Source organism: Amblyomma americanum, chromosome 5 (genome assembly GCF_052857255.1).
Source record: "Amblyomma americanum isolate KBUSLIRL-KWMA chromosome 5, ASM5285725v1, whole genome shotgun sequence".
Classification (NCBI taxonomy): domain Eukaryota; kingdom Metazoa; phylum Arthropoda; class Arachnida; order Ixodida; family Ixodidae; genus Amblyomma; species Amblyomma americanum.
Genome location: NC_135501.1, coordinates 134,722,629 through 134,748,444, shown reverse-complemented (window position 1 = coordinate 134,748,444; position 25,816 = coordinate 134,722,629). Strand labels below are relative to the sequence as shown.

Here is a 25,816-nt window from a genome sequence, read left to right as displayed (position 1 = left end):
ACAAAGCAGCAGGTCGCAGGTTGACACTCGGCCCCCCGGCACATTTAGGTCGAGACGAGATGCATAGGTATTCATGTATTCAGAGCCTGGTGCATGTCGTAAAAGCCTTAGAAAGCGGAAATCTATCAGACCCTTCCTCTATAGCATTCCTTGAGGTCATAGTCGACAGAGCAGCTATCTCTATAAAAATAAGTTAATCGTTTTCTTTTTAAATTATTGGCGTCGGTAGTGACAGCTCATTTGCCGGACATAATGTCTACGTGCGCGCTTTCAATGCGTTGCTTTAGAAAGCATTCACGCATACTTATCCGTAAGTAGATGCAGAGGCGGTTCGATTGTTGCCAAGTTCATTCTTCGTTAATTCGTTCATTCTTGAATTTGCGGTCTTCAGTCTATCGAACAATGCCACAAATAAATAGAAGCTGCAAGAAAAAAAATCATTGTCACCGAAACAACGAGGTGCAAATGCTTTCTTCCCAAATCCTTTTATTGAAGAAAAATGATCTCTGAGACGTGATATCTGAGAAAAAATCAAGCAGGCAAGAGAGAAGTTCCCGCACCTGAGCAATTTTATGCCATGCATATTTCATGGATAACTGGGTCGCTTTGTCAGATCTGGGAAATCCTCTTAAGCTCTGCTGCCTTTTGCCATTTCACTTGACGCTGCGTTTCGCGGTCTCTGGTGCGCCTTTGCTTTTTTTTTTCACTTACATTTTGTTTTCTATACTCGTGGCGTAATGATGGTATTTCGGCAACCGGCATGCCTTTTGAATTTTCGTACTCCTCTCCAAAGCCGAAGCGTCATTCTCGACTGCAGCGCTCCGCACTTGGATCCTATCTCTAGGAGTGGTCAGGGAGTTAGAGCAGCCGTGTACGGAGCGGCTGTGCTCTGCTTTACTCCCGACATCATCAAAACGGTCAGTGTGAAAGTTGCGACGAACATTGCGGAATGACCAGGGTGGGACGCAGTCCTTCTACCTTTTTTTGCTGTAGATTTAGTTTTCCGTGTTCTTGTTTCAAAACTCTGACCCGGCTATCCCGCGCAGAAGCTTTTCGGGACATTTTGTGGCGATTTGATTCTATTGTTTTTTTTTTGCTTTCATTACACTTTAGTTACAGGGGCGGGGTAACTGCGGGTAAGCAGGACCGTGGTCTGTCAGATTCTATTTTGGCTAAAGCTGCCCGTGTTAAAAGATGTTCAGCGAGATCGATTGTTTATCTTAGGCCCTAGCTTTCATTAAAAAAATGTTTTTTAAGTGAACCACTGTTCAATCAGCAATGTGGGTGCGGCAACCACAGGCAGTGTTAAGCGCTGCAACCGTTTTTTACGCGAAAGGTGTTTATGCATCTCGTGTCAAAAAGATGCATTCTGCACTCTGCCTCTATTTATGAAAGTTGAATGCAGTGAGTGCAATGCTGTGAAATTCTAAAACTCTCATTTAATTTCATCTTCCACGCGGAAGCATTCTGTTTCTTTCCTTTGAAATTGCTTTTTCAGTTTCAACTGAATTTGCGAGCTGTGATTTTCATGGTGTATTTTTTGCCCTAACGTGGGAATGTTAGCTTGGGGGTTAGGACGAGTCGATGTAATACTATCGCTGAACATTTTCCGCAAACTGAATTGCATTCAGCAGTGCTTTTCGATTTGCGGAATGCAAAAATAAGCATACGGAATTATGTGCAAAGCGGTTGCATGCCTGAGAACTATAATCTTTTAGTTTTACATTTATGCCGCAAAATTTTTCAACTTAATGTGCTTGGCGCAAGGAGTGATTCCTTCGATGCAAGAGTAGGCGACAATTTAAGAGACGTATTTGATCCTCCTGTACTGTATACCGGTGTATTCAGAATGAAGTGATCTTTTAAGTTGTGTTAACACCCTATGAAAATTTGAAAGGAAAGACGTCAGTGCAAGACACAGCGTTTATGGAAATCAGCGTTCAATGCGGCTACATTTCCACGTTTATTAAACGGCCAAGTGGAGCCCTCTCGGTGTGATATCAGTTTGACAACACTGATTCTGTGGACGCAAATATTTCATTACTTTTTATAAATCAATGGAGTAATTATTCGTTAGCATTCACGTGATAGCAGCGATCTGAATAGGAAGGAAAGTTATAAAGCATTTGCCACAAGACAACGCTCATGCGGATGCTGATGAATCAATTCAATCATTGGTTGAAATCAACTCTACCTGTCTGAATTCCCCTGTACACATTCAACTAACGCGTTTTTTTAAAAGCTGCAAGTATTTTGTCGGGTATTATATCTGTTAAGAGTGAACCATGCTTCTGTCTGTATGAAAAACTAATAGGTGTCATGCTTTTGTTTCATTTTCTCTTCGAGAACATCTTGCAAAAAACATTTCCATAGTTTCCACAACTCGTCTTCGGAGGCAAGATGAGTTGCGTGTTTTATCCTTTTCTTCCGCAGACTTGTACATTGGTTGAGTATTTGAAAATAAATAAAACAAATATATTCAGCGGTGCAAGCGCTAGAAGCGTGCGCAGGACACATAGGGCATGTCTCCCACTCCGCACGTTCAAACACCTCCTTCCTTGATTCTGTCGTCACCAGTTCCTGGGCTTTACCTTGTATCCTATCTCGTCGAGGGAAATCGCCTTTATTCATCATGCCTTTCCCAGCGTTGTGCTCTTACGAGTTGGAATCTGCTCGGTATCCTCCCCCCCCCCCCCCCCCCGCTTCCTCCCTTGTCTATTTGTTTCTTTTGATATCTATTCTTCTACATTCTGCTGACTTCGTCGAACGTGCGACTACTATTTTCTAGCAGGCCATAAATCGGCTTCGCTATCCCCAGTTTCAGATTTGCCTTTAACTTTTGGAGGTCCGTTTTCTTTGCTCCTTCATATGCGCATTTTGTGTGACTTCTGTTCAGCGGAGTCGTTCTGATCTCCCATGAGTTGGGGCAGAAGCTTCTGTTCGCCGCGAAATTCAAGCGGAAAGAATGGAAACGCGTGATCTATCTGAGAGGGATAAGAGGCTCTGTGCGCCATTGTCAACGCCTGTTCCCGAAATTTTTTTTTGGTCTCTATTTCGTTTCGCGAGAAGAATGTACGAGGAAATTGGTGCTGCATCTCTGCTGTTTCTGGGTTTTAAACTTTATCCTTGTCGTGTTGCTCGCTACTGTACGGTCGCGACGGGTCGCTTTACTTGATCTTGGTATGCACTCGGCACAAGAAAATGGAATAGAGTTGCAGGATGCAAGGAAAGAACTTGGAATGCTTCCAGACGTTTAGACGTGCACAATGCCTCTCCAAATCTCGAGGTTTCATTGTTTTGGTATGAAGATGCATATGGGTAACGACAGCGTTGCTTACTGACTTGCAAACTATGAATTTTATTTTTGAAGTTATTAGGCAACGTGGTAAGTTGATAAATTGACTATATAAGCATTCATAAAGGCAATCAATAAATATGTGTTTACTCTCGTTTGTACTTATCTAACGGGCTATGCAAATAAACAGTGAATTCCTCTGTCGCGTTTCGCTTGCCCATTTATGCCGAATGACATGGCCGCAATTAGTTGTTTTTCTTATGTTGTTCAGTGTTTTCTCATAATAAAAGATAAAAGCATCCGCGTGCCACGTGCTGCAAGAACTTTCCAGCTGAACTCGAAAACTGTTTTTAGCCGCCCACAATAAACGTCCTATATGTACTTAGCGTGAAATAGATTGATCGCACGAAACCGTTAGACAATTTGTCATTGAGTTTTGATGTGGCGTTGGTTCCATCTTCATTTTGTTTTAACTTCAAGAAAGAAAAGCACTGCGCTGCCAACTACCATAATTTTGATTCTTCGTTCGGTGTACGTGTTCTCGAAAAACTACCTTAAACAGAATCACAGCCGCACAGCGAAATGAAAGGAGCCGTTAGAAGTATTTGTCTCAATATGCTTGACGTAGTGCCTTGTGTAGCTATTTTTTAGCACCGCCTGACTTTGGTTCTATATCTACGTGAAGACAGCTTTTCCAGTTGCGTTAGAAATTTATGCATTTCGTTGACTGGATAAGAAATTTATTCGCATTTCTAGACTCAGATTACTAGGGGATACGCCTGGTATTATAGGCTATAAAGTTACAGTATGAGGTTGATCAACAGTCAGTCGAACGAAGATACTGTAGAAGCTTGGGCAAGTTGGTGTGACATAGTTTTTCAGCAGCGCAGGGGACAAAGGACGTGACAAGTGCACAGACACGGCGCTGAACTTACAACTGGTTTATTGAGGCGATTTCCACTACTTAAATACAGTGGCAACCAATCTCAAATGAAAAAAAAGATACAAAAAATGGCGAGAATGACAGATCCTGAGCACAGGTCTACAGTGGCACAAGACCAGCTGCGCACGTTTTTCTATTATCATCAAGAAAACGCTGTTCTTTTACAGACAGCGCTATTGAGGCAACGCTTACGCATTCATCTTTGAATCTATAGATTTCATGGCCTTCAATGATTTCACGAGTGATTTTTGTTCGATTATCTGACAGCACGCGGCACTGACTGAAAATTGGATAACACGGCGCCTCTCTTGTTCTTTTTTCTTTCTTCTGTGCAGTCTCTGCAGTGAATGCCAAGGTGACGGGATACGGTGTTGCCCACGTTGTTGTTGTGTTCCCGCGGCCGGTCGTTGAGGCAACGACCAGCCGCGGAAACATAACGACAAAGTATGCGTAAGCGCTGCCTCAATAGCTCTTTCTGGTAAAGAACTACGTTTCCTTGATGAGAATAGAAAAACGTGCGCAGCTAGCTGGTCTTGTGCCACTGTAGCCCTGTGCTCAGGAACTTTCACTCGCCATTTTGTGTATCTGTGTTTTTTTCATTCGAGATTGGTTTCCACTGTATTTAATAAGTGAAAATCGCCTTGTTTTAACCAGTTGTAAGTCTGGCGCCGTGTGTGTGCACTTGCCTGTAAGGGTAGACAGCTGGGCTAGTTGGTTGTTTGCATTATTATTAAACATGTATTATTATTACTGTTGCATTATTATGGAACGTGTATTGTGCAGGTTCGGCACACAGCGAAGCCGGGAAATTTTCGAAGCCCTATGTATCTTGAATGAAAAAGATAAGTGTGTCAATGCCCCATCTGTTGCGTTCGGAAAAAAGGAAATTGATTATTTATAGGAAAGTGTGATTGCAGGTTCAGGCAGGTAAAAAGAAAAAAAATGTCTGCGATGTGGTACTGAACGCAGTTGGTATGATTTGCCTTTGTTTAGTTTTGATGTATTCGTAATTTGTGGCCCGGCGTATGTTGATAGCTTTGAACGGTTGGTGGCGATAGCGGCGCTTCTCTGTGTATAAAAGTCCCGCAAGTGTGCAACAAATTTCAGTTGAAGTCCGGCGTTCGTGTTGTCTTCTAACTTCGTCCTTGTCTGTTGCGCTGGTACCATGTTCCATAGTAATGCACTGGCCTCGTCCTTTGTCCCTTGCGCTGCTGAAAAACGAAGTCAGTCGAACGTTGCGCATAATCTGCGCATAAGATGGCGCGATGTTCTTTTTCTGCAGCGGGTCCGTCTGGTGCATTACGTGAAAGCTTCTGTCTTTAATTAAACATACTGCAGGCCCCTTTCGGGACCAGGCAGAAGTGTTTACAGAACATGCTTGTGGTCAAGACAGGAATATACGCACGCAAAAAATAGATATTCTCTAATTAAAACACCTGCATACAAATAAAGGAAGACAAACATCAAAGTTAACCTTCTGAATAAAAGTGACAAATGAGTCTACGGACGTACACTCTAAAGAATTTTCTGGCAATTTTTTTCAATAGGAAATGGGAGCTGGAAACGAGGAATACTTATGGGCATTTACACGGCTGACTGCTTGACGAACTATTTTAGTGTGATTGGCTCCAGATAAGTGTTTGAAAGGAAGGTGCAAGTATTGTGAATTTGTTATTCTAAAGTGGCCATGACCTTTGTTTCAGTCTTGTCTGGCAGGGAATTTACCTCACAAAGCACGTCTTGAGATTTACAACGAAGCACCTGAGGCTCATCTTTCATGCGTTTGCTCTTGTGAGCAATCGTGGTATGGCTCCATTTTCCAAAGATGAGCATGGGCAGTCTGAATACTGCACCGCAATATATGTCTGTAGAGATCCAGTTGCCGTTCGTCATCAATCACCTGAATCGTCACACGCACACACACACACAAAAAAAACAAATTCCTGCCAGTTACGTTCAAGCGAAAGAAAGAATTCTCTGTGTGCTGTGCATTCTGTTCCTCAGTGTTTTCCGAAAAAACACTCATGATTTTTGCATGAATATATGAACGCGTCGCTCATGTCACAGACCGGAGCGGTTTTCAGCCTACGTCAGAAGTTCTTTTATGCGCTTACTGCGATTTCTTTAAGACTTGTTTTTACGCTTTCAGTCCTTGCCCTTTGTATTCTCACGGACTAAAATTTACTCTGTGGTGGGGAAACAAGACTGTGCATTGTTTTTGTTTTGAAGCGATAGAAAAAGAGACTTTCGTGTAGCACTGTAGAGCGTACATACATAAAAAAAAGAAGAAACTACGAAATGAGTAAAAAGTGCAATTTGCTGAGAGCATTAGAAATTCCAAGTTGCTCTCTTCGGATTTCCAGCGGCGCTCAGCCTAGGAAGGAAAAGTAGGAACAACTCTTCTAGTTTCTCGCATTGCCTTGTTTTTCACTTCAGCCTCTCCGGAAGCTGCCAGAACGCTGCTCCCGCTAAACGAAGTAACCGCGTTCCTCTCCACCACAATGCCTCCGGTCTCGCGCGGACAAGAGACTGAAGGCGCATAAATTTTGCTCGATCGATATTCAAATCAAGTCGAAGTCGATGTCACGGGTGCTATTTTTTTCCCTCCTGCGTGCTCCTGTCTGCAAGCAGCGTCCTGCTGTTTGTGAAGGCCTGTCGGTCCCATCGCTGGGTGGAACCACGCTAGACGCTCATTTCATCGCACTAAGAACGAATTTTGTTTTCTGTACCCTGCTTTGACTCTGACTTGATCTCCAAAAGCAGCCTGCATTAAACTTTCATGGTGTGTTGCTGTTGGCATGGCAATAAAGGGCCCGCGTTCGTGGCGAACCCTTTGGGAACAGCCGACCAGTGTTGACTGCATGCCTGCGCTGTATGGCAATATTTCTGGAATTTCTGTTGTTTACGCTAAGTATGTTGTCTTTTTGCTGTATGCCTTCATTTATACTGCGTAGCACGACAAAAAAAGTGTTAGGCCTAAGCAGCCTAAGAGTAAAGGTGAAAGAAGCTTGGAGCCTCTGACGACATGCTTTATTCCAAAAAGAATTGCTTGCGACACTGAACCCTGTTTTCTGTCTCAACCCAGCGCTGTGATTTGTACTACTTATTACACCGACGGCTTCAGAAGTTGACATATTGAATTACCATCTTGTCTGTAGCTTCCCTATCACGAAGGTTTTCTTTGGAGCTGAACGTTCCTTTATTATACCAACCACGCGTTGCAATGTTTGGCTACGCCATACTGATTAGGTTTGCGAGTGCAGAATTTGACATGTTGAATTGGCACCTTATCAACACCTTTTGTATCGTGATGGGTTCGTTTCAGGCAACAACTTTATGGTCAGTATTGTGACTGTTTTGACTGCTGCTAGTCACTGGCTTTTCAGTTGTATTTAGAAGTGTTTGGCAGTGCAAATGGTCCGAAAGTACCCGTGAATAAAACTGAATACATCATATGTGTATATGCCATTTTTTAGCCTTTCTTCAGAATTGTTCCTTCTATGGAAGAAATGACGCCATAAATTTCTGAAAGGCATTTGCACATTCTCGTGCAGATCAACTACCGTATTCTGGACCAGAGAGGCATCCAACACAGCACTGGAAGTCACGGGTTGAAGGTTGAGATACAAACACACGCACACACAATGCACTGTCTTCCGGCGCTGTTTTAGATAATGCAAAACCAACTAGCTCAGCAACCTACTGGGATTTTACCTCTTTGAGTGCAATGAAATACAAGCTTGGGGGACATTGTTAGCACTTGGATATGCCGGGTGCTCCACCTAAGATGTCCTGCAATTTTTAAAGCAGGCTTTTTGAATTAGAAGAGTGCGTTTTGCGGCGTAGCACTGTCAGCCGTTTAGCGCTTCAGAATGCACTTAAGACGTGTTAACTACTAGGCTCTTTAAGTAGTTTTCAGTAGTTAACTTTTTAACCTTCATCAATACTGTTAGTCTCCTTATTAATGAGTGGCGTGTAGCTCACCGTAATTAATGTCCATATCAGTTTTTTAGAATTTCAAATACGCAGTTACCCTCAGCACTGTGGCCCAACAAATTCTGCCTACACCGTACAAAATGCACGCCCTTTCGATAAATTTGCGCAATGAAAGGAATTTCCTGAGCGCACGCAACTCGTGAAAATAGTCAGAATTTGATGTGCCACAGTGCAGAAGATAACTGCGTTTTCGAAATTATCAAAACGGATGTGGATATTAGTTACGGTGGGCTACGCGCTTCTAAAAAAATAAAGAGGATAACATTAACATTAAGATTTTGAAATTAAGTTAATTAACCAACTACTAAGTACGTCTTAGCTGTATTCTGAGGGGCTATGCCATTGCCAATGCTGTGCTGAAAAAAAAGAGCACTCTTCAACTTAAAAAGCCATCTATTTTAAAAAACTGCTGAACATCTTGGGTGACACACCCGGTGTAGAAGTGATGTGCTCTGATGCCCCGTGTGCTTTGCATGCATGCCCAAAATCGGGCAAAATTTTGGATTCCGCAGCATGTGTCGAACGTGACAATGAACTGAAGCTAACTATTCTCACTCTCTTTCTTCCTCCTTCTTTCCCAACGCAGCAAGGAATTTTCCCTGTTTGTCATCGACAACGAATCCTACGAGAAAGACGCCGTGCTCTACATCGAACTCGGGGAGCCCAAGCTCGAGGAAGGTAATGTTCGGTCTCCTCATTCGAACCCAGAGCATTGTACGCTGCGTCCAGCTGTAGCCCCGCCTCTGTGGGTCACCCACTGTCTGGTGTTGCTTAGCACCGCAGTTTTTCGGCCACCGTAGTGCAGCCGCTGGGCATTGCGCATGACAGCCGAAGTCGGGGATTCTAGCCTCGGCTACGTTCACAGAATAGAGAAAAGAAGAAGATAGCAGCACTTAGCGTATATCGCGAGTGCAAAAAGAAAACAGGTATTCAGGGCTAGCGTTCAGTCTTAGACATTTATTTGTTGAGCCAATTCAGACGCGTTATCGTTTACGTTTCATGCATCCGGATATAGTTTAAAACTCAGGTCGCGCAACTGCTTTTTAAACGTCACATGTCGCGTTTGAAATGACTTTCGATGATTAAAGACTTGAGCCGTGAAAACGCTTAAGTATTAGTAGTTAAAGGCCTTCAATATGAAATATGCAACTGAGGAGAATTTTCTGTGCTGTTTTATAATTTCAGACATTGGCAGCAAAGGCCAGTGAGATGCAGCTAAGTCACACGTTTCTAACATGAAAGCTTGTAATATTTCAGCGTACACATTGGTTAAACTAGTGTTGGAGTCTTGATGCTTGGCGGTAAACACACCAAGTACAGTGGAAGCAAGAGTGCTGGTAACAACATCAAGAACAAATAAAGACCTGCATCCACCTGTGCAGTTAAAACATTTCTTCAAAGCTCTTCAAAGTTTACGACTATCAACGAACGTGTGAGGTTAAATAGGTCGCAATCAATTTTTATACTCAACAAGAAAGAGGAATGCAGTAATAAGACACGCCTTCGCGCAACGAACCTCTACAGCTGCGGTCAACTTTTTCTAGCAGTTCATGAAGCTCCATTCTTCGAAGGGCTCACATAAGGACGCCATCTCTGAGCGTCAAGTGAAAGCTTCGGAAGGGGGCGAAAACGCTAACAATGCGGAAGCTTGTTGGCGACTAGCTGTCCGTTGCAGGTCGTCCACTCGGGTAGACAACAGTGGACAGCGGATGCCCGATAACAATCAGCGAGCCACGTTGTTAGCGTGAGGATTCTTCTGCGATGAAAGTGCTGTGCCAGGAACATGACAGATTCTTCAGTCAACGCTTTATCTCATTTTATCTCGAGCAAGAAAACGTCTCTGTGTTTCATTCTTTCCGACGCCAACTAATGGAAGTGGCAGTACTTGAAGGAAAAAGTCTGCTCAGCATTTTCACCGCTCATTCTTACAAGTAAAGTTAGAGAAACTCATGGCGCTTATAGGGTATTTACAGCTGTGTACGAAAGGAAGAAAATAAAATAAAATAATGAAACAGGAAATTTTATAAATTTACCAGCAACGTGCAAAAGCTTGTCTATAGCATAGACAATAGTTCTAGAAACTGCAAAATATTAGTACGGAAGATTACCTATATACCGATATCATTGCGCCCACGGATAGCGTGAACGCTACGGTGGTGTGGTAACAAAGAGAAGAAATCTCAGCGGGAATATGCAGCTTTGAACTCGCCAGCTACTGCTATCTTCCTCTCTGTTATTCACGGTGTCGAACCCCCGCAGTTCAGTTTAGCCCCACTCCTAAGGTGGCTTTACAGAAGCAGTGGGAGTCGTTTGGAGCCAAGTAGGCGTTATGTAAATACATTGCAGAAAGGTTCGTTCCTGGTGTTAACATAACAGTGGAGGCTGTCCCTTGCAAGAAGCGGTGCCATTGGTGCGCTCATGGAATTTGCAAGGAATAAATATATTAAAGAGAACTTACAAATATAACTGCACTTGAATAAACGTCGCATTTAATGTAAAAAAGGACTAGAATGCTGAGTTAAAATTTGCTGCTTCTGACACACAAACAGTTTTGTTTAACTTCGTGTCGGAGATGTTTAATTGCTATCCCTAAACATGGCAGTCCTAGATGTAAAGGAAAAAAAATACCATGTGCTACTGTAGTGACCGAGGGTAGGGGCCAGAAACATCCCTCTTCTGACCATCAAACCTCAAGCCTAACATAGCTCGTGCTAAACGGTGCCTTTTCATCTTTAATTTCGAGTCATTTGTTATGCAGGAAATCCCAAATTAAACTTCACAGCCAAGCAAGGATTGTCTTAAAAGTATTTATTCCGAGGCTTTGGTCAAAAGGCGTATCACCTGAGTTTGGGCACGGCTCAGCAATCCAGTTACCTGGCCAAATTTTCAGCAGCATCCTGCCCATTACAATGAGAACTTTGGTTCTTAGCTAAACCTTTGCTAAGCCTTAGCTACGGTTTAGCTGGAGCTAATAAAGGCCTAGCAGCCTTAGCTGCTATAACTAAACTTCCTTTACTTCTTGTGTAGACTAAATATTAGCTATGTTTTTTGGACATCTAATTTCCGCTATACTTTCTAGATCTCTTATCTCCGGTATACTTTATGTAGGCCTAAAGTAAGCTTCAGCTGGGCGTTATCTTAGGACTAGCCAAGGTTAGTTTAGGTTATAAAAGTGTAGCAATGGACGGAGATAAACGAACTATGAAGAAAGATAAAACATCACTTAGGCAGTAAAACAAAACAATAAAAACTTGCTGCGCGGCCACACAAATCAGGGAAAGGATATGGGGCAGATAGAGTGGAGAGGGGGGTGGCCTTAATTTTCGATGTCGATGACTGCGTGAAGGGACGGTGCCCTCAATTTGATTCCTTTCAATTCGTTTGCATCGAAGTGAAACGAAGCGAGCTCTCTCTCAGCTCGCACCGTGGACATGCGGCCTGTTGGGTGGCGGTGCGGTGTACTGCATGAGCAACTTTTTGTCGTCACGTGGATGACCTGTCGTTTTCTCTCTCTCTCTCCCTAATGAGCTGTGGTGCTGGTGTCCCAGATTTGCGATGGTTTTTTTCGGCCGCGCCTGGCTTCTGGAGCCGCCGGCAGGCACGCCCATGAGCGACGCCCAACAAGGCACGTCCGCGGCTAGGCGCCCCGTCATCATTCATCGCGCTTTCGGGACTCGGGGCTGTGGGCTCGAGTGCGGCGTCCCCTTTTTCCCTTCTTCCGTCTCTTCCGAGGCGCGCACAGAGATTGGTTCCAACTGATGTCTGTCTCGTCTGGGAAGTTTGCCTAACGATTACCGATGGCGTGGCTAAAATTGGCTTGTCGGCCTCGTGAACGGAATCCCGAGCATGTCATCAGGAAAATGTTATGTGCCAGTCCGCGTATACGGAATTGAAGGATTGCGCACCACTTTGTCAGATGAAGAAGAATGTTCGTAGCCTTTGACGGCATTGCCGAAAACCGCATTGTAAGCCACAGCAGTAAATTTCGCCCGTTTTTCGGCTGTTGTTAGCATCAGGCAGGAGATGCCGCTGTTCTTTCGTTGCCTGCACACCGTATGATTCAGGAAAGTTATTTGATTGACATGTAAGCCACAGTGGACATATTGCATGCTGATTTAAATATATTAGCAATAGATGTATTTTTCGACAAGGGAAGGAAAATCAACGCTGCTGGGCGAATACAGATAGAAAGAAGCTGAATGCGTAGCCTGTGAACAGGCGTCATTTTTACTTTAGCTCCTGGGACTAAGTCACTAGTCGGATATTGGTTATCCTAAAAACTAAGTTTTGCAATAGCTATTGAGGTAGTAGTGAACTGCAATAAAACTTCATATACTGCTGCTATTGTCTGTTTCGGCAATCTGAAGCGACACAAATCAGGTGTTCCCTCCAGTTCGGCTTTTCTTCATATTTACCGAAAAGCAAGAAAAACTTAAATGGAAGAAACATCTGCAATAGAAAAGTCAGATCGGAATTTCGCAATTTTGTTGGCAAGCATTTCGTAACTATACAATGTTGAAACCACTCTGAATTCCGAACATAAATGTCACCTCTTATTGCGACCAGACACAGGAAAGGAAAATGGCGCGAGTTGCAACAACACCAAAAAAATGGAACAGAGAAAGGCGAACTTTCGTCATTTCGCCACATTTGCTTTTGCGCGCAGTCATGCATGCTTTCAGCCATCCGGGGCAAAAGAGCCCTTACCCACGCGTTCGAATGTCCGTCCTCATTCGGGCGGCCCACACTCCTCATAAAGCCACGGATCCTCCGAACAGTACGCGCAATACGTGTGTCGACAGATCGGATTGCGCGATGGCGCTGGGCGCGTGTTGTAAGAGCGAGCAAGTGTCGAAGGGGCGTTGCCGGTCGTCTTCGCAGCGGGGCGTGGGCATCTCTCACCCTAATTGCGTTCGACGATCGAGCCACTCGGCAGATGAGGACGTGTTGACCCAGGAACGGGAAATGCTTGATTGTTCTGTACGCGGACACGAATCGATTGATGAGTGTGCATAACGAGCACAATCTGGCATGGAAACGAATTGTCATGTTCGTGGGAAGATTTCGAGTGTAGCTGTATAAATGTGCGGCCCTTCTTAAGATAAAAAAAAACGAATGAAACGGAGAAACTCACCGCACGCACGCGTTGCTGGAGAAGATTAAGTAAATGAGATTTGCTGAATGAAGTCGTGCGTTGAGAATATATTTTCGTGAGTGCCGATTAGCAAACCCTGATAGCACGTTTCCGTTTGAATCCTTATGAAGAGATGACGACGCTAAAATGCAATTATTTTAGGAGAAGGAAAAAAGCAGTGTAGGCGGGCGCTGACTTGAAAGGCGTCTAAATTAGCTTTAACTCTATAAAGGGAAGAGCTAACGTTTACAACAAACGTTTCCTTTGGTTTATGCCGACGATCCATGAAATTAAACTGCAGAATAAACCAGAACTGTTTATTAAAACCATATATTTTTTTTTATCGTAACGCAGCTTTCTTGATGCATGCAGCATTCAATATTAGTTTTCTTACAGCAATACGTTTCCGACAAGGTCTTGTGCAGTGTCATTCTATAACTAACTTGGAATGAGACATATTATTAATGATAACTGCGTAACTTAAGCAAACACCGGAAAATGAGGCGACTAGAATAAGCTAAAACTTATCTCTAGTTTTATCTTGCATCTACCTTTACCATGCTACTCTTAACAACTACTCATAACACGCGGAGCGTTTGAAGCAGTGGACGATATTCCTTGAAGGAAGACACTGAAGCAGTATCCTGTGCATGAGTTGACACCTAACGGCCGATGAGGACGGCGGGTGAATAAATTGGCTTGACGTTTTGTAATTTATGCCGAAATCATATAAAATTGCAATACAAAAATACTCAGAACAACGCACACACGACGGGACGAGCGCTCTGCCGGACGCTGTCATGTGGTTGTTGTTCATGACCCTCTCGCAGCACTGCGTTTCTATGGTTTTAAACCTGTTACACAAAGTATCCCGCAACCGTGTGTCGTTGTAAACCAACTCGCGCTCACATAACCCTTGCGATTTGGGTGGCCTTACCGCTTCCCGCTTTGCATACGACGTGCTTTGTTGGCGCTGATGGGCTGTTCAATGTCGTTTGTATCGTGTCGGTGTAATGTGACGTGACGTAATGTGGCGCTCTTCAATGGTTGTGACGTCATGTGTTGCCACTAGACGATAACTTATGCATAGCCTTTTGTGCTCGTCCCTTGCAAGCCTGTCTCGATCAAGCGTTCTCGTCTGGATGTGAAGGCGTGATTGCATGCACTGGCTACTAATATTGGCTGTACCTTATGATCCTGTGTAAAACGTTTGCTTTCGAAAGCACTAACAATAACCACCGGATATTTTTTCTAGTGAAAAATTATAGATAATTTGACATCGACGCAAATTTACCGCGTGCCTAAGTTACAGAATTGTTTGAAAAGATTGATCGATTTGAAAAGATTGATCGATTGGCTGAAAATAGTCAATGAAGATATTACTGGCAGCATAACGACTTTGTAACAAGGAAGTGAAATTTGCAGCGGACTTCCTTCCCTCGAAAGCATTCAACGTCTTCACTTATTACGAAAACTCATGCTATAATTGACGACTGTAAGGCCTCAAAATGGAGAGAAGAGGCGGGTTAACAATTTCTTTAATATGAGGATCACTAATGCACAATAGGAGCGGAAAAAGAGAGGAACCGGTGGATATTATCTAGATCATTTGAAGACTACGTATACTGATCTGGTGCTCTGTTCCTTGAAATAGTTCTTGCGTTCAGAATCTACCCGATAAACGAATCCAGCTTTCAGATGAGGGAAAAATGCCAGACTTAGTGCAATCGTTATCAGCTGCTGGCGACCTGTCGAATCTTTGCGCCTCCAGGCACTGGAGTGAGAAACGCATGTATGGAACGCAAAGTTACGTATGGACTAATGTAACTTTAACCCAATTGGGGCGTCATTTTTGAAAGTCATAAGAGGAAGACATTAACATAGATCAGGAAATTATAAACTCCTTTTAATCGATTAGATTATTATCCCTTTTTCTAAATTGCGACAAAAAACTATTGAAATTTAGTGCGGTGGCAGAAAGTTGCTCATGCAGTTAATAGCAATAATTCTGAAAGCATGTTCTGTCTTGCTGAAGATTGTGGTCATTCGACAGTACGTCACGTTAATAAAAAGATAAAAATATCGATTGTTTTAGGATAATAGTTACGAGAACATTGCATTAACTAAGCACTTGCGAAGCATGCGAATAAAGCATAGTTTTGCCATCTCTTTTCATATGTGACCAGTCTTTGAGAAAGAACAGCGTTGCGCACAATTACTCTTACCAATAAAATGTCTCTGGTAAGCTGCTGAAGGAACCTGTGATTATTTGTATTTGTCCTCAATGTGGAAAAGGGAGAAAGACGTTGTAGCGCTGCATTTTTCGTGAAATATAGTATAATGTTAGGCAGTCTGAACTGATTATGCAGTGGCACTTGAGTTCTTGCAGAGGTGCTTTTGCAAATAACCTGCAATGGAACCGCTTTAAGACCACTTTAACGTTGGCAGTAATTAATGAAAAATGACCTCTGGGCTATGTTGTTGTCAGGCTAACTACTTCAAGAAAACAAAGCGTTGCCATATTGTAGCGAAAGTTTTTAAAGCCTTGGAAGTACCACGCTCCGTGTGACAAAGAAGCCCTGCTTGAGACATTCCAGGCTCTAATGAGGGGTTGTCGAGCACCTTTGTGCTGAGGAATAAAGTTAGGCTTGCAGGATGCAGTTTTATTTCCAATCCTTTCTAGTTGTGCTTCCGTGCATGCTGGGCGATGAAAGAAAACATGCACTTGGATTAGCGTTTAGCACAAGCGGCATTGCGTGGGTAAATTGGAAATGTTCTGGATATGCTTACTGAAAATATGAAATTTCTAGAAACTAAGAATACGTGCGAGCTGTTTAAGAACGTGACAGCGGACAGGAGGAGTTTTACAGTCAAATCTTTTGTAAAAGATCTAAATTTGTGCACAGGGCAGTATGTCACGTATTCATTGCTGTCGTACGCGTTTGTAAGTTGGGAAGATTTGCCAGGTTGTCCTTCACTCTGGTGCCAATTAACATGAAGATTAAATCCTTGCTTTCTCGATTTCGTTCATCCCTATTAATATGTTCTGCCCCAAAGATTCCTAGTTTTGAGATAGGCTCGAAATGGTCGCGTACATTTGGACTGTTTTTTCTCTCTAGCTGTGCAGAAGGCATTGTTTCACATTGAAGTTTGAGGTCATGGCTGCAAACTAGACAGGTTTCATTGTATTCTAAATTCTGCACACTTTACCCAGTATGACGATAATTTTTGGTATCGATTTTAATATATAGACGTTTTTTGGGACACAGGTTATTCAACTGGATACTTGAACATTGATGCTTTAATTAGTGTCGTCAACGGCGAGAAAGCTAGAAGCGCTGCAAAAAGCGACCTCATTAATTAGTGACTGTAAACCGGTGACACAAACTATACTCTTTAGTGCAGGGTTCGACAGCAGGGAATGTAAAGCGCTTTTCAAGCGTTTACAAACCACGCAAAGTGCCTTGAAAGTTCTTTAAAAGCCCCCTACGGTGAAATGCAGTTCAGGCTTGTAGCAAATAAGAAAGTTATTACTGAAACAGGGGTTTCCAGGCATCGAACGACGGAGTGGTTCGAAAAACAAGATTTGATGGTTTATTCGAAAGTATGCGAATTATGTTTCTGTGTCTCATGAGTGTTCTTTATGGACGGCGATCCCTGTTTCTGATACACGAGGGAACAAAACGCACTTGCGGAAACCGCGGCACTTTAAAAACAAGCAGCAAACAAAGTATGCTATCGCACACGTTGTTCACGATGCTTCCGTAGTGCTGCGAACGGACGTATTTTACGCCGGCCATGTTGTATACAGCTTTCGTAGTGAGTAGAGGCTGTGGTTGGGCTGCACTGGCTTTTCCCGTAGTGGTGGCCGTTACGGTGGCGTGATTTATTGCCGCTTACGTAGTGAGTAGGGGCTCTCTCAATGTGCCGCTTTGTAGTTGCGCCAAGTATACTGTTTCTGTGTTCTTGTTCTTCAGCCGCTTTCTTTTCCCTTATCTTGTGCGCTGTGGTCGCCACGCCGACCATTCTTTGCGTTTCCTACAGTTGTGACATCTTTCTTGCCCTTTCTTTGTTTTGTTGTTACTATGTTTCTTGCAGTGGCTGTCATTTTTTCTGTTTTATTGTATCTGTTGCATTATTTCTGTAAATAAGCCAGGCGAAGGGTTTCCAGCGTTCGATGTTTGGCTTCAACAGTGCCTTTTAGCGTTTTAAATTTTAAAAGCATTCGCATAAAAAAAGTGTTGAATTTATTGCTTCCAATGGTGGCGTTTACATGAAAAAAATTTCTTCACTTAACTAGCCCTGTTAAGGCATCCACGTGCTAGGAATGCGGGAAAGGTGTGAGACGTTAGTAAATTATTGAATTAGGACACATATTGAACTTTTCTTTTAAAGCATTCGAAAAACAGGAAACACTCTCGTGAACAGCCGCACTGAAAAAAAAAAGTTGATTTTATTTTTTCAGCCATAATTCCTGACACACGTTTTCTAAGAAATTCTTAGGGTGGAAAATAACTGTCATACGATAGAGCTCCGAGGAAATGCGAACAGAGAAAAGTAACTATTTTAGGGTGACGCTTACATTGTTTAAGGTTTCCCCCAATATTAACAACGAACTCTAGGGAAGCCCTTCACACTCGCTGGAACGTTTTACTTGCTCCTTTAAAAAAAAAAAGCCTTCTTTCTGCTTACCTCTTCTTTTGTTTTGCCTTTTTTTACTTTCTGTCTTCATTTCTTTCTTTGCTCTGCTCTCTTCTCTCTTTCTTTCCTCGGCCGGGGTTCGTCTGTTCCCGACGTTTTCAAAATGTGCGTCCCCACCCCTTCCCCTCTGACCCCAACGTCCCTGACATCCTGTTCCTAGACGACCCTTACTACATCCAAGAAAAGCTGGCCTATGAGAAATCAGGTAGGCGCATCGCATAGGCACTGTGCCCATGCGATCTGCACTGCTCGCCGGCTCGCTTGCAATTCTACACGGATCTATCGATCTAGCCATACGCTTGCCAGCTACACCTTATTCTTCTGCTTGCGTTTCACAATCACTCGTAAGGTTTCTCCTCTTGTTTGTCACTTGCGTTGACATTTCTGCTCTGGCCTTGCGCTTGTAGAGACACGCTGCTCGCATTGACTGCGTTGGAGAATGATACGCTGTTTTTGACCGTACTTTAGCAATGAAGTTCGATCTGTAGCGTATTCGGCTCGTGATCGCTTCATTCCATGTGCCTTGTGCTTGTATGGCTGGCGTTGCCGTTGTCTCTCATGCTTGCATTTGGGCTCCTTTGATTAGGGGAGCTGTAAACAACAGCTACCTGTGAGTTCCTTCAGACAGCGAGCGGCCCTTTCTTAGTGTTGCTTAAGATACGTGAAATTGGGTCAAATCATAAATATGGCGATACTGAAGAATTAGCCAGTCAGCTTGGTATTGAGTCCTGCATGAGAGTATGTTATATATTTTGCCCATCCGTCTCTCATTTCGGATTATGGAAGCACTATTTCATTAAACCTAGGAGACCGTCATGAAATCCTGAACAGAATGTTTTTATTGGACTACAGTTCAAACGATATGACCGATACAATTATGTTGATACCGGGCAGCAGTGTGGGTAAATCTTGGGCGCTATTGGTCCGCTGCACACGCTTTCTGGTAAATATCTGCGAACGTTAGCTCGTGGCAGTGTAAAAGTACGACATGAAACCTTTTGGAAACCTTATTGAGCCGCTGTGACACCCGTACGTTATAAGGGCTACTGTAACTGAGGGACGAAGAGCTTCTTTTTATGCGTCTAAAGGAACTCTGGAGGGCGTTGTTTAGACGTTTTTTTGCTTGTATTTTTCTGCATTTTTGTGTGTCTTTGATGCTTTTGCCTCTTCTTCAGCAAGTCAGCCAGAATGGGCTCCTGCTGCTGAACTTTTCTTTTTGTATGCATATTTTTCTGTATCGCTTGCTATCAAAGCAGGCAATGCGGATTCAGAACGAAAACGGCATTCCAGTTTGTCATGTCAATGGTTCGTTCTCTGCGGAGTGGTAGGGAAAAATAATTTGCGACCTCCAAGTATCGAAACCTCGAGTCTTCAGTTTTTGTGTGTTTTAAAGCAATTAAATGAAGGCGAGAAAAAAGATATCTAATGCATTGCAACAGACTCAGATGGAGTGAGAAATGTTCATGTAAAAAGCCTTCTACAGAAACCTCTTCTTGTTTCATTCACTTTATGGCAGCTGGTAAAAAACTTCAGAGGTATTGAGGCTGTTTGTGAAACAAGTGAAGATAACATGAAACTAAGAATATATCGTTGTTTAAAAACGTCATCATTAAAAACTTTCAAGGGTTCATTCGCATGAAACGATATAGGGATCCTTTAAATTACCAGAATTGAAGATTCAATACCAAATCTTCCAACCTCTCACAGTTCAATGCGACAGTGACAGGTTCCGCTATTGAGCTATTATTTTCTGGAGAAATACATTTCATTACAAGTACAAAAGGATATATGCGTGCTAATATTTCAAGGAAAACTTCTAATCCTCTTTGTAACGCACGGTAAATATGTAGTTTTCAAAGATAACCCTAACACTAATTATATACTAAAAGCCACTACCAAAACTTTGTCTTTTAGAGACTTATTTTTTTCTACTTTGCTGTCCTCTAAAGAAAACTTCAAGCCTAGTGACCAACGAATGCTATTTCCTTTCCACCTTCAGACCCTACTAAAATCCAATGATTAAATTCCTTCTCGCATGCGAACAATCCTGTCAGTCGTATGCTACCTTTCAAGGTCAGATCATCCCACAAATACGCCGTTACTGTTACAAAACTCACAAACTGCTGAAATTTTTTAATCAAACCAGTTGCCATGACAAAGCCGTTTCCATCGCGCAAACTTTCGTCATGCCACATGGCCACCTGTTTCCACTTGGTAATGGCGTCCGTTAAATTCATCGAGCAAAAAGCCTTCTTAAATTTTGGGGGGCACCAGAAAGCTCAAGGTTACTGCTCTGCGTAACCTCTTCCTTCAGATTACAGTTTTTGAAACGTCGTTCTCGGAAAGGTTTCCCAACTGAAACCAATTTGGTTACCTGTCATCAGAGAAACCTACGCATTCCCGGGGCGGCCGAAAGCTTGTTGCGAATGGTCACGGCTCCACTTGAATGGCCGTGATCTTGATTGAATGAAGGAACGAAGCATGCAAACATTGCTAAAAAAGCTACGAATTTTTCAGCATGCATTACTGAGCACGGGGCATGAAAAGCTGTGCTTGTCACCCACATAGTACCACCCGCGCACTGTGCTTTCAGTCACGCTCAAGGTGAGAGAGCCTTCTAAAAGCAGTCGTGGTTCTTAGTCATGCGCCGTTGGCACGTAAGGAACGAATGTGTAATTCGATACTGCGTGGTACTGAGCTGTCTTAAGGGCAGCGTCATGAGCAACAGACAAGGTAAAATTTTGAATCATAACTAGTGCACATTTGCATATCACGATACCGTAGGTGCGGCATGTCAGGCTTTCCTTAATGGGTCTTGCAGCTAAGGTGCGGTAATTGACCTTCATTTCATGAATATTGAAGCATGCCTACAATGCGTATAATTATATAGTAGTTAGTTACCGTTACTTACAGTTCCTACGTACTGTAAGAATTGTAAGAACTATAAGTACTTACAGTTCTTCAGTTATCGAGAACACTCTGATCCGTAATTTTAGCGCTACTGAACGCGAAACAGAAATATTTTTTTGACAATTATCGCTGATGCTCTAGATACTTACTGCACAAGATTTGCATGAGGCGCTGCATTTTTTGGGGGAGTACTCTTCATCTCGCGCTTGTAAGGCTGGCGTTGAAACTAAACCACACGGCTGCTTTTAGATTATCTTTCGCCTCAACACCTTCACTTACATATATTTGCAGAAACTACCATGTTATCACTTTCATCAACATTCACTAGCCTGACTGTCACACTACCACTCACCATTGCATCGAACTTACAGTTCATTTTGCTACATGCACATCAGTGTACATCTTGTCTGCAAGAAAAATGATCAAATGTGTTAAACACAGTGACATGTTGGCTCTGAAGTACGTGGGGCCTGATTTGTTATAACAGCAGGGAAGACAGAGATATAAAAAAGAGAGTTCGTTAAATAGAAATTTTTGAGCGATGTGAAGTTGTTTTAAATCAGTATGTCTGAACATTACCGTCAGGAGAGGTAAATACAACAGAAACTGAAACTGGACTCAGATCAGACTATTTATGCGCGCTTTCGTTCAGTTGAGTATATGATATGAAAAAAAAAAATTTGTCGCCTGATTTTGTTACTGGAAATTTATTGTAGCTATTGCTGCAAATTAAATGGAGGGCGTTTCGTGTTGGTGTTTTCGCAACAATTTTGCAAACGAAAGTGCAGTAGGAGCTAAGCTTTTTTTAAAGCGGATTAAACAGGGCACATGAGGGCATGATTAATAATTTTCTAATTCGTTTCACAGAAATGTATCAATTAGGTCTCAAGAGCGCAGGAAAAAACCCTTTTCTCTTTGTCCCACTTAACGAGGAGCTAATGTTCTTGCTTAATATCTTTACACTACAGAAGCTTTGTCCATATCTGCAGACTAAAATTACGCATAACCCTCCTCTTACACTTTTTCAGTTAACAACCTTGATAAGATGCTAAAAATATTATTTCAGCGTCACTGTAAAAACAGTGTACCTTTCAGCTGTCTGCGAAAAGCTTACGTCTGGGCGCATTTTGTCACCTGCGTTAATTGGTAGATAACCTTTTTTTTTTACAACTTCAGAGTTCCTTGTCTACTACACAAATGCATTAAGCACAGACCTTGCTGCCGAGTTATATCTCGTGCTTTAGGCAGGAGAAACATTGTTTTGCAGGCGACATATTCCTAAGACAATACTAAAGACCAGATAGTCCCAAATAATTTGGTAAACTTAAAAAAATATCATTACAGAATAATTTGTTGCCTTAAGAGGAAAATCAGATATGCTTTATGAATTGTTGACTTTAATCCTACGCTGTTCTTGGGGCCGAAAGTTTATTGAATTTAATTTCTGAATTTATTCTCCCAAAACAGAAGGTTAAGATGCTCTATTTGCCAAGATCTCAAATGAATAAAAGTGATGCTTTTTGGAGTTAATAACTTATGCTTTTACTTTGTTCGCCTAAGTATACTAAGTATTTCCTCTCATCAGAGGTCCAGCAGTATTCCTGCGCACAGTGAAGAGGTCCATAGCCTTTAACGGCCGGTGGTTAACTCACGCAGTTAACTTCGTGAAGCTTGTCAAGCGACCACATTGCTAACCCGGAAAATTCAGCATAACATCGTGCACAATTTCAGCGGAGTATATCCTCTGACGCTCCAAGATGATTCGCACATGCCCCTTAAGCTGCGAGAACCGAGATTAGCTTCTGCTCATTAACTTTCACGCGATCGTATCGCTGTGCGGGAAGCTCTTATCTCCCCCCTTCCTTCCTTCTTTCTATCTGTAATTGCGAGAGATTCACGCTCGCACTGTCGGTGGGCGCAGATCGTCTCCGAGAGCACGGGGTGGACGAAGTGCCCGAGGTCGAGCTCACCGAGGCGCAGAAGATTGCGCTCATGGGAAGACCACGACTGGGCGACCAGTGCCGCTGCACTGTTCGCATCAAGGAGAGCAAGGAGTTCAAGGTGAGTGGCCCCGAGACCGGAGTGTGGCAGTCCCGCGCTGTGCTTCTCTCTTATTCGCGAGAGGAAGCACTTCTATTCACGAGTCAGGACTTTCAGTGCGATTTTCTAGCATTCTTTATTTATATAACCTGTGTTCCTGGGTAAGTCTACATCCATGTGAGTGGTTGGTTGTGCCCTGGGTGCACACTAGACAAGCTGAGCTTGCTGAATTTTTCCGTGTCTCGTAATATCAGTGACGTTCTTGCCAAGATGTTCGTTTAAGTTCCCATAAACAAACAAGCGACACTTTCTATTCGCAAGCGGAAGCACATCTTCTTAAGAGCCAGGACTTTCAGTGCGTTTTTCCAGCATGCTTTATTTATATAAGCTGTGTTCCTGGGTAAGTTCTACGTCCATGTGAGCGGTTGGTTGTGTCCTGGGTGCACATTAGACTAGCTGAGCTTGCTGAATTTTTCCGTGTCTCGTAATATCAGTGACGTTCTTGCCGAGATGTTCGTTTAAGTGCTCATGAACAAGCAAAAAAAATCGTTTGCTGTGCGTACTTTATTTAATAACTATCTAGTGCATCAGGAATAGTGTGTTGAGTCGTTTCTGAGAGTTTCGCTGCAGTTTCAGAGTTATGCCCTTCAAGTGGGTTTAGATCGTCCCATCTTCCGCGGAGTGCCACTCAAGACATTTTGCTTTGGGCTAACCCATAAAGTGTGCTCTTGGATACGTAAGAAATAAGATATGAATACATACCGAGGGAGCCCTAATGCTTAATGTGTCAACCCTTCCTAAATCACTTTTCTGAGCATGTAGCGTCGCATCGAGAAAGTACCGCTCTTTGGCTGGTTGACTATCCTTGGTTATTAACTTCAGGTTTTTTTTTATCAGTGACTTTTACTGCGCGTAGTGATTAAAGAAACAAATATGAAAATCTGCCTAAACATGTACACTTACATTGTATATGTTAGGCATTCACATGTTTTGCGGATAATTTTAGGTGGCATCCTGTAAAGCATAGCCAATGAGATAGACTGTGTCTGCAAATTATCCTCAGACTATACGACTTTCTTTCAATTCCTTGCTTGCCGAAACGTTCCTGTACTTTCGCATTAACTGCAAATGGATATCAGTCCGTATACAACGGGAATTTTAAAAACCTTCAAATCTAGTTGTTCTCTGGTCAAATGTTGGCTGCTTTTGTCCTTCCCTTTTATTTCAGGGAACTCTGCGAGACAACTTCGTAGTTTTAGCCCCAGAAAGTTGCTTTAGTAGCAATATTTCATGCTTTTTATTTCATTCTCAACCTCATGCACTCTAGCTCTAGCACCTGAGGTATATGTTAAACTTGCAGGCTTTTCTTGTAGTTTTGAGGCGCAAAGTAGTGTCCCAAATGGTCTTGAGGATATGACCTAAAGTTTCATCAAGTTTAATGTTTGTTTTTCCAGCAGCTAGTAGCAGCACACATTTGCAAGGTGACTGAAAACTGCACTCGGGCGCACTAGGAAAATGATTATATAATATCCTCTAGTATATCTTACACCTAGTGAGAGCATTTTGGGTTGATAAGTGAAAAAGTGGCCGATATGAGACCAAGGAAGTACCTCGTGTCCCACACAGGGGCAGCCTATCGGTTATCGACAGTTAGTATACTTATATTATTCTAGTGTTTCTCATTGATTTCGTTGTGTCATAATAGTACATGCTTCTCTCATTATTTGCTTATTTTTTCTTTATCTTGTTTTACTCACTATATACATTAGGCTTTTTGCATCTTAAAAGATCGAATCGCTCTGTCACTTATTGCAAATAAACTTCTTCGAAGGCGGGAGGGAAGTTTGATGTTAAGACTCCACTGCAGAAATAACTAATCGTAAAAATACTGAGCAAAAAATTACGCTCAAGAAAATGCCAGAGTTTGCCTAATCTTCCTAGAACTCTCTCAGATTTGAATGGACGCTGAAGCTGATTGTCCTCTGATAAAGTAAATATTTGCTACATGAACTCAGAATAACATACATATTGCTCAATGCCTTCCTCGCCGCCTCTGTAAGGCGTTCACAGGGACGTGACTACATCGATCGATGTTCCACACCGCGGGTAATCAGCACGTCTTCCATCGAAGCCAAGCGCGTGTCGTTCGTGTGGTAGCCATAGCAGCGGCCATTTCGCTCAGCGTAAAACTTGTGTGAACACATCGTTCACCATGGCGTGCCCTAATGACCTTCTTTGCCTTCGCCTCTCGCAGAACACTGTGGACAAGCTGTTCCAAAAGGCCAACATTTCGTTGATGATTGGAACGTCCTCATGGAAAGAGCAGTTCATCGAGGCCATCACCGTGGTCGCTGGTACGTGCCACAATCTAACGCATTCTATCTCGGCGGCTCGTCATTTTGTGTCCGTGTGTGTGAACGTCGTTCTGTACCTCACCCGAGTGACACGTTATGGACATTGCAGTGGACCCAATTAACGTTCCGTGCTATTCCTTGCATGCTGTACACATCTCTGTGTTGTGAATATTTGAGTGCGTGTGTGCATGCATGGTGCAGACGCCTATCGCGTGGGGCCGAAGCGTAGTGGACGCATCTACGCGCTGAATAAAGTAGCTGCGCCTGAAAGTCCGTAATCGCAGTCGACGCCTTGTCCGCACACCATTAGTTAATACGGTGGGACCTGCGTCGAACGCCATTCGGCCGAACTGTTCGCCGGAGTTCATAGGCTGCAGATATGCGTGCCTCGTTATCGTCTCCTGAGCGTCTCTTCTCGAAATGTCCACTAAATCGAATCGTCC

The 25,816-nt window shown here is 43.0% G+C and overlaps 1 protein-coding gene across 6 annotated transcripts in view; it reads left to right on the top strand.

The window, feature by feature from the left end:
* Positions 1-25,816, top strand: part of Calx (sodium/calcium exchanger 3) — a 345,062-nt gene that overhangs the window by 302,650 nt on the left and 16,596 nt on the right. For 4 of the 6 annotated variants that reach the window (XM_077665297.1, XM_077665295.1, XM_077665299.1 and 1 more), the window contains 3 exons: positions 8,821-8,912; positions 22,901-23,040; positions 25,274-25,373. In XM_077665297.1, the coding sequence (XP_077521423.1) occupies positions 8,821-8,912; positions 22,901-23,040; positions 25,274-25,373 (332 nt within the window). Of the gene's footprint in view, positions 1-8,820; positions 8,913-18,229; positions 18,275-22,900; positions 23,041-25,273; positions 25,374-25,816 lie in introns of all 6 variants that reach the window. The other 2 variants (XM_077665296.1, XM_077665293.1) reach the window with 1 other exon arrangement.